At 38.0% G+C, this 14811-nt stretch overlaps 2 protein-coding genes across 2 annotated transcripts; both read right to left on the bottom strand.

Annotated features, from left to right (window-relative positions):
* Positions 1-89: 89 nt before the first annotated feature.
* Positions 90-3207, bottom strand: LOC131369516 (V-type proton ATPase subunit e 1-like). The gene is made up of 3 exons (XM_058416258.1): positions 2964-3207; positions 2681-2728; positions 90-1113 (listed from the first exon to the last, which is right to left on the bottom strand). Exons 1-3 carry the CDS (start codon positions 3065-3067, stop codon positions 1020-1022), a joined length of 246 nt encoding a protein of 81 aa, XP_058272241.1. The 5' UTR covers positions 3068-3207; the 3' UTR covers positions 90-1019.
* A 709-nt stretch (positions 3208-3916) lies between these two features.
* On the bottom strand, positions 3917-13669 carry LOC131369515 (prenylcysteine oxidase-like). The gene is made up of 6 exons (XM_058416257.1): positions 12915-13669; positions 12487-12693; positions 11941-12115; positions 8408-8619; positions 6819-6959; positions 3917-4861 (listed from the first exon to the last, which is right to left on the bottom strand). The coding sequence occupies exons 1-6, from the start codon at positions 13030-13032 to the stop codon at positions 4200-4202; spliced, it is 1515 nt and encodes a 504-aa protein (XP_058272240.1). The 5' UTR covers positions 13033-13669; the 3' UTR covers positions 3917-4199.
* Between the last annotated feature and the right edge of the window lie 1142 nt (positions 13670-14811).

Genomic DNA, 14811 nt, shown 5'->3' with positions numbered 1-14811 from the left:
CTCGAGCCATTTAAACCCACTACATACAGCACCGTCGTCGGATCAATACAACGATCATCAAGTTTAATAACGACTTTTATTCATCTGATTTGTTTTGTTTTTTTTATTTTCTGATGAAGGTGGTCCTGATTGGACAATGGCACAAAAGAAAAGGTCCAAGTCAAAGAAGTTCTGTTGTGTAAGAACAGGGCTTGTACTTGCAATTGGCAATGATTATAATTTCACATACATGTAATTCAGACAATTAAATAATTAAGTATAGATATCTTTAGAAATATATCTTTCACAGAGCATCATGTATTTAATAACACAAAATAAAAGTGGAGCAGACTAGTAATGAGATTTAAACACTTATTACACAAATTTTGAGTTTGCAACACTGACAATTATTTTCATTGTAATGAACGTCAAGCTTCCCTACATATATACACATCATTCATTCCTAACAATTATATTATGTATCCACACTTTAACATGCATGAGGTGTCTGAGTGCTGGGATCTTCAAAAAAGGAACAAGTGCAAGATTCCACCAGTGGGCAGGGCGATCGCTGCCAGTGTTTTCACTTAGGCGGTCTGCAGCACACTGCATTGCACTGAATGCTTGGATCTGCCCATGGCCCTGGGCTGCATGCCAAACCCTCCACTAAATAATAGCGTCTATTAGTCCCAAGAAGGAAACAAAATTTCAAAGACACCATAATGGAGCTTTGTCAAGCTTGAGCATTCAGAATTACCAGGTAACCAATTAGGTCTGACATATAAGGATACCATATTTCACATAGTATGGCACTTGGTAACCCATAATGATAATCCATAATATCATTTGTTCTTATTAAAAAGTGTTACATCATTTGATCGAATGAGCAAACGTTTAAAATAAAATGGAGTGTACAAAACCTTATTCTGTTTTTACAACAAGCTTCTGGATTTTAATACATGTTGCTGGTTTCTCTTTACACCTGCATTCAAATATAAAGCAGTTATGATCCAGGTCCTGGCTCTCAGATAACCCAATATTTAGGACCAGTGGTGCCAGAGGTACCATATGGTGTCGTTGGTCAGCGTTGGTCCAAACAGTGGGTTCAGCTGAGCTAAGATGGCTATCAACCAGCTAGAAAGAAACAAGAACAATGATATCAAACAGAGCAATACACAATAAGGCTCTCATTTACTGTTCTGCCAAACCCCACATTTTTGGGATTCTAGATAAGTGAGGAACTTCTTTTTGTCATGGTTACTCGTTTCACACAAATACACAGTTAGATGAAAGTGCTATCCAAACAGTGTAGCCAGTATAAGACTTTACAAGACAAATAATTTCTTCCCTTAGAGGACTTGGGTTTTAAAAAAAAAAAAAAACCAGGACATTTAATCATTAAATCATGCCAAGAATTACAAGAGTGAACCACAATAAGCCAACATTCCTGGAGCAGTCCTCAGGCAAACATTTTGCTATGATGCATGACTTAAACTCAATATTAACAAAATAGATCACAGACCTTCGTTTAAACTGCATTATCATAAATATCAATGCTCATTAAGTAGTGCTCTCTATGCTTGCAAAATAGGTTGAAACTTAAGGGCCATTAGTGGAACATCAAGAATTCTACCCCATTTAGTCTGCTTTTCTGTGTATAAACCTACGTTCTCTAAACTAATATCGCAATATGACAGTTTACCCAGATACAGTTCTGAACTGGGATTCTGATACTGAACAGCACCAGAACTACTGTGTTGTTAGACTGTGTGGTTTCCAGCTGTATTCATCTAATTAAAGGAACACAATGGTACAGTGACACAAAGAAATGGCCTCAATGGTTTATGAATGGGTTGCTCTGTAAATACATTCCACAAACCAGCTATAAAAATGGAGGAGCTGTGCTGTTTGTTTTTGCTGTTTCCTGGATTCACTTGTGCATGGCCAACTGTTCTTTCAGAAAGAATATCTTTCTGTATGGGAAGTCTAACTCATCTACTTTGATGTGAAAATAATTTTAGCATATGGTGGAACAGACTGCAGGCCAACAGACAACAACACAGCATCATAGCATGACTTAATTACTTTAGTAGATCTGTTAAAGATTCAAGAGCTATTAAACCTTCCCTGATGTGTCAATCTGCAGACTCTAATCTCTAATGCAGTTATACACTAGTATATAAAAGATCCCTATGACCCCCAGATCGGGCAGAAAGCCACTGCTGAGGCATTAAGCAAGACATGCAAATCTCACATGCTCAGCTTTTTGCTCAGATGCAGATTCTGCCTCAGTTTAAAATGTAGATGTACAAAAGAAGATTTTGAAGCTATCCTGGAAGGTTATAAAAGGAGTTCTGGGTCTTTTGCTAACAATGTGTTTATCTGAAAACTTGGATCTGATGTTAAAGGTCTTTTACTTTATCCTCTTGAGAACGCACTGGTTCTCACAGCAGGGCTGTACAAAAGGCTTTTCTGTTTCTTCACAGGTTTTGGCAGAGATGAAAATAAGGAGAAAACACAAGCTGTAGCGCCATCTGTAGCTGATCAGACGGAAAAAGGTATGCGTGTGATGTCTGTAAGTACTGTCTTGCTGTTTAGATAGTTAGATGCTGATCAGAATAATAATAATAATAATAAAAAAACACTTACCTGCTTAAAGGATACTTACATAAAAAATGAAATAGGAAGGACGAATACTTACAACAAATAGCAGCAGACTGCAGTCAGTATCAACATGATCACGATAACACTAAAGAAAAATACAAAATAGTGTCGTTTAATAATAACAGACTTTTACATTGTAATCTCCCTTTCCTTGAACATTAATATGAGATGTGAATCCTGAACGTCCAATTGACCTCTGAAAAGTGTAAATCATCAGTAAGTCTCTTGTAGTTTGTGATCACTAAAAGGCTTCTTATGGTCATCTATTTAGTAAAACAGGACTATTATTTAATATTTAGTTTGTAGTAAGGAAGCTTTACCCTCTGTTTGGCCCCTTGGGAATAAACAGCGGCACAGCTCCACCAACAAACACCCAGAATAATGTCACTACAGATATTGGTATGGCAAAGGAGTGTTCAGACATTCTGCTCCGCTAGTCCTAAAAACTTTACAAAAAAGTTTACAAAAACTACTTTAAATATTGTACGCGAACAGGATTCCTCAACCAGGAAGTAATAATATTCAGCAGTGGCCTGAGTTAATCCTGCCTCCTGCGCTGGGATTGGCTGAACATCCAGCTCCAAAAGAGGCGCTTAAAGAGGCGCAGGAGGCGGGACTTCCGGAAAGTGGTTGAAGTAAAGCGACAAAAAAATGTAATTTTTTTACTTTAGGTGTTGTTTAACATTCTTTTGTAACCCAAAGTTAAAGTCTCATTGTTATGATCTTTAAAGTGTTTAGACACAGCCTAACTACTTAAAATGACTCCCCTATTAAATCTGTGTAGTGTAACTAAATCTTAAAGCATCAATAATCTTGTTATCCATATTCCACTTTAAACAGTTCTTTAAACTGAAGTGTTGTAGGAAGGGGCAGCACGGAGGCCTAGTGGTTAGCACTGTTGACTCACAGCAAGAAGGTCCTGGGTTCGAATCCCAGGCGTGTTTAATCCAGTTTCCTCCCACAGTCCAAAACCATGTACATTAGGTTGATTGGTAATTCTAAATTGCCTGTGTGTGTATGTGGTTATCTGTCTATATGTGGCCCTGTGATGGACTGGCAACCTGTCCAGGGTGTACCCCTGCCTTTCACCCAATGTGTGCTGAGATAGCCTCCAGCAGATCCCCGTGACCCTGATTAGGAATAAAGCGGGTATAGAAAATGGATGCTTTAGAAAGTGTAGTAATTGCCCTGTACAAAACTGAATACTGTTTTAGTGCACAATGTGACAGCAGATTAGGTGTTACACTGAAATAAGAATGATCAAGAAAGAATCTTATGTACAGCATAACCATAATCTTTATTCAAACTAGAGATCACTCAAGCAAACCACAAATTTAAGTCAATAAAATCAGTACTGTTTCCACTTTAGCTTTATCACTTTTAAAAATGCAGCAGTAACCATCTCATCAAAACAATCACTGGACAATTTTGTAACAGATCTGCAAAGCGCTACTGTATATGCTTCAAATCAAAGCCATCAATTTTATATAATGGTCAAACACAAAAGTCTTCAGCTAGTGCTGGCAAGATTTTTTTTTTTTTACAGAACACAATTGTCACAGTTCTGTCTTGATCTTGTGCATGAGGTCCTTCTGGTCAATCATCTCATGCTGCCTGCTCCAGCGATGGTAAGCCAGAAGCGCAATGTTCTTAGCAGCCATAGAGCTCATCTCCATGGCACTCGCTGCCCATTCGATTCCGTTGAGGTAGTAAAGACTGTCATGCAGGATCATAGGTGACATCTCCTGAGAGCTTCCATATCGAGGGTATGCCTTCCATTCAGTGACCTGCACAGAGTAGTAAGACTTAAAAAGAGTCTTTAGCTCCTCCTTTTCCAGTGGTTTAGGAGAGAAGACTTTGTAGACTCTGGCCTCATGTGGCTGTTTACGGCGAAAGCCAGTGCTGATGTTGACAGGGCAGATGCTAGAGGCACTGTTGAAGAAGAGATCAGCAGTGTCTGTGGTCAGCACGCTTGTGAAGGGGAAAAGCTTGGGGTCAGAAAAGCCAAAGTAAGTGCAGTTGAGATAGCCATGGACAATCGAGGCCACCATCGTGTGGTACGACCCAGTTATGTCTGCTAGCTGAGGTTCAAAGCCGAGGAAAGAGATTCCAGAGTTGACATTTTGCTGGAGAGGAGTGGCTATGATAACTATGTCATAGATATCTGATGCAATCTCAGCCTGAGTGCTGTAACTGAGCTTGTACTGGTGGGATTCACCTAGAATGAGCAAAAATGAAATGTTATATAAGATACATTATATAAGCCAAATATTGAAGGCAAATTGGACAGAATCAAGAATAGTATTACTGGACAATGTTATGGTATTGGAAAAGAATAAAAATTTTAAATAAAAACAAATTTTATTATTTAATTATTATTTTTACCATGCAGACATCTACAACAGCCACTGGCCATTCAGTTATTTGTTGCAAAGATTGAATTGATAGGCAAAAGCACATTTATTGTTTTAATGCAAAACATGACATTGCTGCATTGCTTGATCACCAAACGTTGTTTGGGATTGTCAGTTGGTCTTAATGACTTTGAAGCCCTCTGTTCTATCCCTATCCTTCATTCATTTTCTCCTAAATCAATCTGTAAAGAGCTAGTTTTAACTTTAAGGTCTTTGATTCTTGAATATTTCACCCTGACATTTACCAAATCAGTTGTATAAAATACTGAAATATTATATACATAAGGGCACTTTAGAAAAGAAATTAGAAATAGACTTATTTGTCACATATACATTACAGCACAGTGAAATTCTTTCTTCGCATATCTATCTTGGAGGTTGGGGTCAGAGCGCAGGGTCAGCTATGATATCTCCGATCTTCCGGTCAACAACCCAGAGCCTTAACCACTTGAGCCACCACTGCCCCAAAATATTTCAGTGTCCTATAGGAATGAAGGTTGCATAACTAGACAGCATTTGTTTGGAAAATTTGTGTACCTCTGAGCTCCATTCAAATGTCCAGTTCAAAAGGCAAGGCTTCTAATTTTGGTCAAATTTGAAGCTAGCATCACAAAACATTTCCATTCAAGATTATCCCATAATTCTGTTCCTGAACAAGTACTGCACAAAAAATGGTGGTCAGAAATGTTTCTCCAATCAAGAAATATATTTCCAGACAAGTAAAACTGACCATCTTGTAACTTCTAGTATGTTCTTTACTGTTGTACTTAACCATCGATTTACAAGCAAAAACAATGTTATGCTGCTACCTAGCTTTAGTTAACCAACTCTAAGCCTTAAAAAAAATGTAACAAACCAAGAATCCCTGCAAGCTTAGTAAAGAAATCTCACCTCCACAACATAAAGTATGTGAAGTTTAAAATGCAAATTTGAGTTGAACTGACAAAATATATTGAGATACAATATATGAAAAAGACAACTTAGACAACTGATCATCAGACGCATGTGTCTTTCTTTTCTTCCCCCAAACTGTTGCCCACAGTTGTCTGACTTTTTTAGTTTTTATATACTGTACCATTACAATTTCAGTTCACTGAAAGGAGCCCAAGCCTGCTGCAGCATGAGAATTTCCCTATGCAAAATGCTTGCCAAGGTTAATGTGGAAGAACTCAAGTGTCCTGCACAGAGCCCTGATCTCAAGGCCATTAAACACCTTTGGTATGATCTAAAACACCAACTGCACCCCAGACCTCCTCATCTGTCCTCACTAATGCTCTTATGGCTGAATGAACACGAATTCTCACATCTATGTCCCAAAATCTAGCAGTAACAGCAACGGGGAACTAAATGTGGAATGGGAATGGGATGATCAACAAGCACATAATGTGTCAGCTGTCTATAAAGCTATACAATTCACTATATAATGGGGATTTTTTTTCAGTCATTTCTTATAGGTTCTATGGTAGTATACTACTTGAATCTTTGAATCTGATTGACCGGAGTGGTGTTGATTAATTTTTTAGAACCGCAGCTCTGTTCCACCAGTTCTGGCTATAATTCAAATTCCACTCATTCACAGGGAACTGTATGGCAATCTGCAATTGACTTAAAAAATGTCTATAAGGATCTCTATAAGCTTAAAATATATTCACACACAGACAGACAGACAGACAGACAGACAGACAGACAGATAGGTAGATAGACAATTTGACAGGATGAATCACTGATGTCGACATGGTGGATATGAGTGCATGTAAATACCTGATGACTGTAGGGAGATGGTGGTAACTTGAGATTGGATCAGGTTGGCTTTTGCTAGTTTTAGAAGTCCAGAACAAACTAATTTATTCCCTCCTTCCACCGCCCATAGATTGGTTTGTGCACCAGCCAGTGAAACAGCACCTGTGAAGGAGCAACAGAAAATAAGATTTATGCATTTTATGTGCAAGAACGTCAAGCGCAATCTGTCATCTGCTAAATGTGAAAGTTCATATAAATTGTGTAGAAGCAAGAAGCAAAGAGAGTAAGAGTGTAAAAACGTTTCTGTGAAATAGCAATAGATATTCATGTTTGGTACTAGACCAATCCAGAGATACACATAATGATTCTATTATGACTATATTCCAACATTTGCTTGATACACACAAGCTTTGAAGTTATAGCTCCATTATTAATAAGTCTAAACACTATAAATTAGACTTTTCACATCCTTAGAAAATATCCATTATTTACTTTTTATACACCACTTCATTATTATACGTATTAAATATCCAAGGCCATTTGCAATGCTGTAAATCTCAGGGTTATTCTGGCTACCTGTAGCACAAGTAAAAGCTATAAAGTAAACAAAATAAAACACTGCATTTGAAAAACATTTTATAAATTGGGTTTATAGTGCCAAGTTTTGATTGCTGTCAAGTGGAATTAGCTTATGTATTACACATGCAAATTTAATGAAACTATTGTGAATCCCAGATGTTTCATATTAATGACATTAACTACAAAAAGCTGCTATGTGCTTTACAAAAAAAAGTTTCATTCGAGCCAGCACTAGGTAACTGATTAGTGACTGATCTGGAATGTCTCAGGCAGCAACGTCTTATGTGCCCTAGTGTGTTGTGTGACTTCCTATGCTACCTATGATACACATCATCTATGTGACTTCCTATGACACCCTTGTGCTTTTCTGATACGCCATTGGTGTGCAAGAAATTTCTGGCTAGATTGGTTTGAGCTGCCAGGAAGTTTGGCGAGTCTGTGATCACGATTCCTGTTCTTGACTGACAGAAGTGGAACCTGATGGTGTCTTCAGCTGCTGTAGTCCATCCACCTCAGAGTCTGATGTGTTGTGCATTCTGAAATGCTTTTCTGCTCACTGTGGCGGTAAAGAATGCTTATTTGAGTTACTATAGATTTCCTGTCAGTGCAGACCAGTCTGGTCATTCTCCTCAGATCTCTCTCATCAATAAGATGTTTCAGCCTGCAGACCCTCAGCACAAACAATGCTTTTTGTTTTTTCACAGCATTCTGTGTAAACTCTAGAGACTGTCATGTGTGAAAATCCCAGGAGCTCAGCACTCAAACCCACACTTCTTCTTCATTCTAATGTTTGATGTGAACTATATAATACTTACATGACTTACATTTTTCCATTGTGTTGCTGCCAGTGATTAGATAACTGCATGAATGTTCAAGTGTTCCTAATAAAGTGGACAGTGAGTGTATATTTGGTTTTCAAATTCGATAAATGATGCCCAGTGTATGGGCAGTATGCTTGCTCCTTTCCCTCATATCGCCATGATGGATGTAATGTAGGTGATAAACATGGGAAAAACAGTGAATATACCTACCAACAAATGCTGGCATACTGACATTTTGGCCGTAGTTGACCCACATAATTGGAGCCACGACTTCATCAATGAAGCGCTGAGACACACCCAACTCCAGCAGAGACTCGGACAGAGAGCGACGGGTCATGTTGAGAAATCCTGAACCACCCAGAGAATTTAGCAACTCCTCCACTGTACTGAATGCATAGCCGTGAGCCTGGTATTTATAGATTCTAGGAAGAAACAAACAAATCATGCAGACATAAGAAGTCAGTTTTTAATCAAACGAAAGGACAAAAACAGCAGCAAGCAGACTCTAAAATGTAATGCAAAATTCTCTTCCTTGTTTAACAAAGATCTGTGAGCACACGCCTCACAGGGCTGAAACACTGGTTCATTTTTTTTTTAATGATTTTCACAACACATTTACAAATAGTTAATATTATATTATTTGCTTTTCCACAGCAAGTACCTCAGGTCAGTGTTGCACAGCATTGTATTACATCTACTTTTGTTGTTCCTATGTCTGTTTATGTAAATTCTGTTTTTATGTAAATTATGCTTATGTCTGTTTTTATATTCTGTATAATGTCACTGGACAACCATGAAAAGCATTTCACCGCATGTCATACTGTGTGTGACCAATACATTTTTCATTTCATTTTGATTTGGAAAAAAAAATCTCCTGTGTTTCATATAAGTAAGACCTGCTTCTAAAAATGATTCAAAAACATGAGTGTCCTGGCCTTTACGGTGATTACATCATTAACTTTGAATCCACGAATGTATCAGTCAGTGTAGAGACCTGCATGTATGTAGAGGGGGTTTCGGAATGGAGACTGAACATGAATATTATTAGCCTACAAGCCTGTGTGAGTTTTTAAATATGTTTATTAACTTTATATATTTTGATATTTGGAAAACAGATGTTTATTAAGGGGTGCAAAGCTGTTTTACAAAGTTTTACTAGTCAACCTGTACATTTAAAAAGTAGCAAACTAGTCAGTTTTTCCACCATTAAAACAACAACTGATCATTGCAGTAAACTTCATACAAAGTGATAAAATGAATGACTACTTTCAGGAATGGTGACCCATTAAAAGAAATTTCCCTGTGTACGCTTGTACAATGTGCTGAGAACTGAAGAATTTGCTTTATAACCACCTGCCTGCACTTCTTTACTGTCTGCATCATAGTTTTCTTTTCCACTGCCCTGACTAGTGAAAGTCCTAAATGTTTAAAAACAGGAGTATCTATATATAATATATAATATAAATATATGCTATCACCTAACATAGTGCATACAGTAAGATAGTTTGTTAACCCTTCTTTTTTCCCTCTATTCTACTATTATTTTCTGAAACTTGATTACTGGTGTTAATTAGTATAATAGATTTATCATTATAGATCATTTAAAAAATCCTGTGCTCCTATTGAGGCCTGGGAAGAATTAGTTAGTTAGTGCCATTACTGAGGCCTGAGAACACCATTTTTCTTAATTAAAGGCATCCATTTTTACCTCCAAACAAGTCCTTTTTAAGAATTGTTGAGCTTTTAAACAGTGTTGCATTGGCAAGGCAATAAATGATCTTCATGCAGTGCAAACGGGAAGTGTGGCATAATTCCACTGTACGTCATGTAATGTAGCTCAAAGTTCACAAGTGCTGATGCAGCATTAACTTCTATATGCCAATGTGTTGTTTTTTTGTTGTTAATTTAATTATGTATGATGTGAAACTAACACAAACAACAAATGAACCAAAGAACTAATAGTTGTTAATGCTCCCTATATTACTAAGAACAAATTGTAATCCTAAAATACTGTTTGAGAGTAACAGGCCAATTAAATGTGTGTGTATTTAAAGATAACAAGCTTTATTGTTTTCTGTGGTATTTTGCAAATTTGGGGGTATTTCAATGATTCTTTTAAGTAAAGTCTTGCTTAGATAAGAAGAAGTCGAATACAGCCATGAAAACAAATGGAGGAAACAAAGTGTCATTTCAAATCGAGTTCATATGAACACAACTGATAAAAACAAGGTGAAATACGTTTCACTCTATTTCTCAGACAAAACTTCAAATGATGACAGCAGCATGTGAAATAAAAGCAAAGAGACATCTGTAAAGTTCCCGGTGTAACAGGAACAAGATATTAATGTGCTTGTTCCAATGCACTCATTATAAATCTTTTTTTTTTAAATTTTTTTAATAGTAACAGCTCAAACACAGAAACTCGGTTTGCAGACACCTCACATAAGCTAAGACTAACTAATTAGTCTTAATTAATTGGATTAATTTAAAAATTCAAGCTGTTTTAAAAATGATTAATATGGTGACATTTGTTACTAGGAGACATTTAATGAACATTCATGGAAGGAATCTTTGCAAAATTTCCCAGCCCAGTTTCAGGACAGAGGAGTCTACGTGTTTTCTTAATTTCTGGGTGTGTTTTTAGTGAGAGTGACTGTGTGTGTGTGTGTGTGTGTGTGTGAGAGAGAGAGAGAGGGAGAGAGAAAGGGAATTACTGGTTATTACAGCTATACTATAAGTGAGATAAGTAATCAACTTGTCTCTCAGATGTTCACAACATTAAATGTAACTTGTAAATGAATGTAAATTTTATTAATAAATTATACATTCTAATTGTTGGTGTAAGATATAACACTGCAAACAGTGCTATTTTGGGTCATTGAGTTGGACTGGTTCAACTGTAAGAAATGAAGTGTCTTTAGTGTTTTGTGGAAAAGGTTTACTTAGATGTGACTTCTGTTCTATTCTCTTTATACACCAAGCAGTGTGCTGGGACAATACAATATGAGTGGAGTTAAACACAGCACAGATCATCAACTGGTCAAATGAAATGGTCACATAGTCATCTATCTAACATCTCTGACTGAGATCATTTTCTCCAACAATTTGATTTTATTTATCCATGATACGGTTTCTTATCACTTGATTTTGCAATTTTTTATTCTGAACAAAGTTCTAATGTTGAAGCTCTTGTTCTCTGTTTTACTGCTGTCCACACAGAGTTTATAGCGTAATGGAGCTGCGCATTGCTTAGTGCTCTACTTGAGATCCAGCCACTGAAAGCCACTGCACAAGTCATTACTTTTATGTCTGCCACTAGATGGTGGACACATTATGTTTTCGAGTAGTCCATGCATTCACCCCTCTGAAATTCTTCGTAGTGTGATATCTCAAGGAGGAGTGGTTCAGGGTCACACAACAGTCAAATGACTGAAATAGTTTTCCTCTATTTTTCCTCCAGTTTTCTTCATGTCTAAAGTATATTTTAAGGGTATTTAAAAGGACTTATAATGTGCTTACTTTGCAATAACACTGTATTTTCAATATAATTGTGGTACATCTGGCTGCATTGTAATATCAAATCATATACGCCTGACTTAATTTAATTTCAACTCATGCTAAAAACCTACAGAGAATTTCTTCTTTCCCAGGCATTGCTATGTGATGAGAAACTTATCATAAATCTAGAGCTGTGTTTGGAGCCATGCTGCTGTTCTGTTGAGAAGAAAAGTTTCATTTCTCACCTCATGAACTTCTCCATGATTTCCTCCACCCACATTTGCATCCGGATAAAGCTGATGCCATACCGCCACCACAGGCGGAACAAATCCAGCAAGTACCAGTCGGTCTCTTCCAGTATGAACTCCTTGCCGTTAAACACAGCCATCTTTCCCGCCACACTCTTTCGATATTTCAGCCCTATACCACAGTAAAACAGTGGGATATGGATCAGAGTCCTGGACTACATCAATGAAATCTTCCTCAGTTTTTTATTTCTTTATCAAGACCCAGGGATGTTTCTGAGGACATCTAGAATCACTGATATGTTTAATATCAAACCTCTCTGGTTGTGACTCCTATTAGAGCGAAGTTATCTTGCATATACATTTTTATGTGAGAGGATAATCAGGACAATTTGAGAGCAAAGAGGTAAAAAAAAAAAAAAAGACCCCATGTGAAGAGGTTTTGTGTGTATTAACATGTGTTGTTGGTGATTATTTTACAATATGAGAAGAGATGGCAAAACAATGGTAAATGTGAACTGTTAACAGTGTGAGTCAGGTACAGACCCAGCTGCTTCATAAAGTCCTGCATGTGTAAGTTGAGAGAGTGGATGATGGAGCCGCCAGTTTCGTAAGCCTGATTGTTAACGGTGACGGTTGCCAGGCGACCACCGACCTCCTGCTTCTCGAACACGTCAATGCGCACTTCCGGTCCGAAATGCTGGCGCAGGAAATGCGCTGTCGCGGTTCCCCCGATTCCAGCACCAATAACAGCTTTAAAACACATTGACATTAATTAGGGACTTCATGAACACCAAACGTTGTGAATTGTGCAGACTTTGATCAAACCTCAGTTCAGAGTCTCTATTAGTGCACTACTTAGGGTATCGTATCTCCACAACATATGACTTGTCTTAGAGAGGCCATTTAGTACAAGGCTATCGAAGCTAGCTGGCGTTAGCAACAAGCACTGCGGTGCATTCATTCTAGCCTACCGATTTTAGAAGGCGGTGCGCCGTCCAGTTGTTCAAAACCGGAATCCCCCAGCGCTGGACCAGCGAGAATTAAAGAAAGACAACTTAATAAGGCGTACAGCATCATGGCGTGAGACATTCAGATACTTTGACAAGCAGAGGCGCTGTCCATTACTGAAGCACGGCCATGCAGGAGGAACTCATGTGGGCTGCACCAGATCCGCGCTCATATCGGGCTGCAGTGCATTCGTTGCAATGGCAGAAGGGAAATATCGTTTCCAAAAAAAAAACGTTTCACATCATCGGAAGGGAAGCAGCTTTAGCAACTCGCTACAAGGTGTCAAAATCACGTGTTTCCGCTGGCCGTAGCGTCATGACGTCATGCTCGTTGAACGTTCTTGCCACTTTTTGCTCATAGCACTTTATCTTAAAAATATAGCAGATCAATACCGTTTGTTTAGAGAATATAAATTATATATGTGTATATCTCCATTAATTGTAAATTATTCCCCTGACAGTAACCTAAAACTGAAGTCTATATACAGATTGTTCTCCACTCATATTACATAAAATACAACTTATACTTGTGTAAGCTATATACATTGTTTTGTTGTTGTTGATTCATTTAATCATAGTATTTTTAAGTGCTTTGATTGAGAAAAAAAAAAAATTTGTGTTGTAGTTCTCCACTTTCCTAAAGTCTGGCTATTTTAACATCATTGCCAAAATTTTGCAACACTTCACTGACCATTCTGGCTTAAGAATGAGTGGCCACTGATTTAAAAAAAAAAGTGTAAAAGGAATCTGTTTGCTTCATATGATATATTCTTTTTTATTATAATTTTACCTTATAGGTTATAAAACGTTTTCAAGAAGCAAAGTCCTCATTTTCTGCATTTTTTGGATGATATTTTGTGTAGCTTCCTCGAGGCTATAGTGTAGTCTCAGAAGTGAGAGCTAAGAGAGAAGGGCAAACTCATTTGTCTAAACTAACAGATGGACTATTGTCATGTTTGCATTAAGGCCAGTCTTACAGTGACACCTACAACTGCCTAGTGCTGATACTTTATTTTAGTATAGCAACAACATGTGTCTGTGTGCGTGCGTGAAAAACTGTTGCTCAGTTTCAGCAATATTGTCGTCTTCATCACTTTGTTTTTAAGCAGCCAAAGGTCAATATTTATGTGTATGTTAATTTCCTGTCATTTGGCGCCTGTGACTGCAGGTCATCTGGAGACTGACGTGGGTGTGACTCACTTCCTCTATCATGTGAGTTTAGCAGAGTGTTTATGTGGGTCAAGACGGGACACTTTCTGTGTAGGATATCCGTGTGCAAGTGCAGGAAGACTACACTTATAGATACACACTGGCAGCTGACCTTACTGGGTAAATAAAGATAGTCATGGTGAAGTTTGCATTTGGGTATATGTGTTTTGACACTTATATAAACACAGGCAACATTATATCCTCAGTCACTTATCTTGCAAGCAGATGAGGTGAAAAACAGGTCACAGCATCGAACAGTCTCTGCATCAAAGATCAAAGATCTGCATCAAAGATTCACTGAATTTCGGTGCTCCAAGGCTCCTCTATACGTTTTAGGACGTATTTTAACCGATCATTAAAAAATCAAGTACATCAAACTTCAAAAAACATCAGCTAGGACGGTTAGAAAAGGCGAAAGCTCGCGGTGTTTCAGGATTTCCCCGACACAACCCGCGGAGTTTACAGAGCGGAAATGGTGTATCGACTGCTTCACCGCCGTTTCCTCCTGTTTCCAGCGGTTAGGGGTTTTCTCAAACACCACGTCGCCTTACAGCGAGCTCAGACAGATATGAGGAGGAGGAGGAGGAGGAGGGGGAGGAAGAGGAAGAGGAGGGGGGTACGAACATAAGCCGTTGTCATTTGGGCAGCGCGT

The sequence above is a fragment of the Hemibagrus wyckioides genome, linkage group LG18 (genome assembly GCF_019097595.1).
Source record: "Hemibagrus wyckioides isolate EC202008001 linkage group LG18, SWU_Hwy_1.0, whole genome shotgun sequence".
In the NCBI taxonomy this organism is placed as follows: Eukaryota; Metazoa; Chordata; class Actinopteri; order Siluriformes; family Bagridae; genus Hemibagrus; species Hemibagrus wyckioides.
This window is presented reverse-complemented; position numbering and strand designations above follow the sequence as displayed.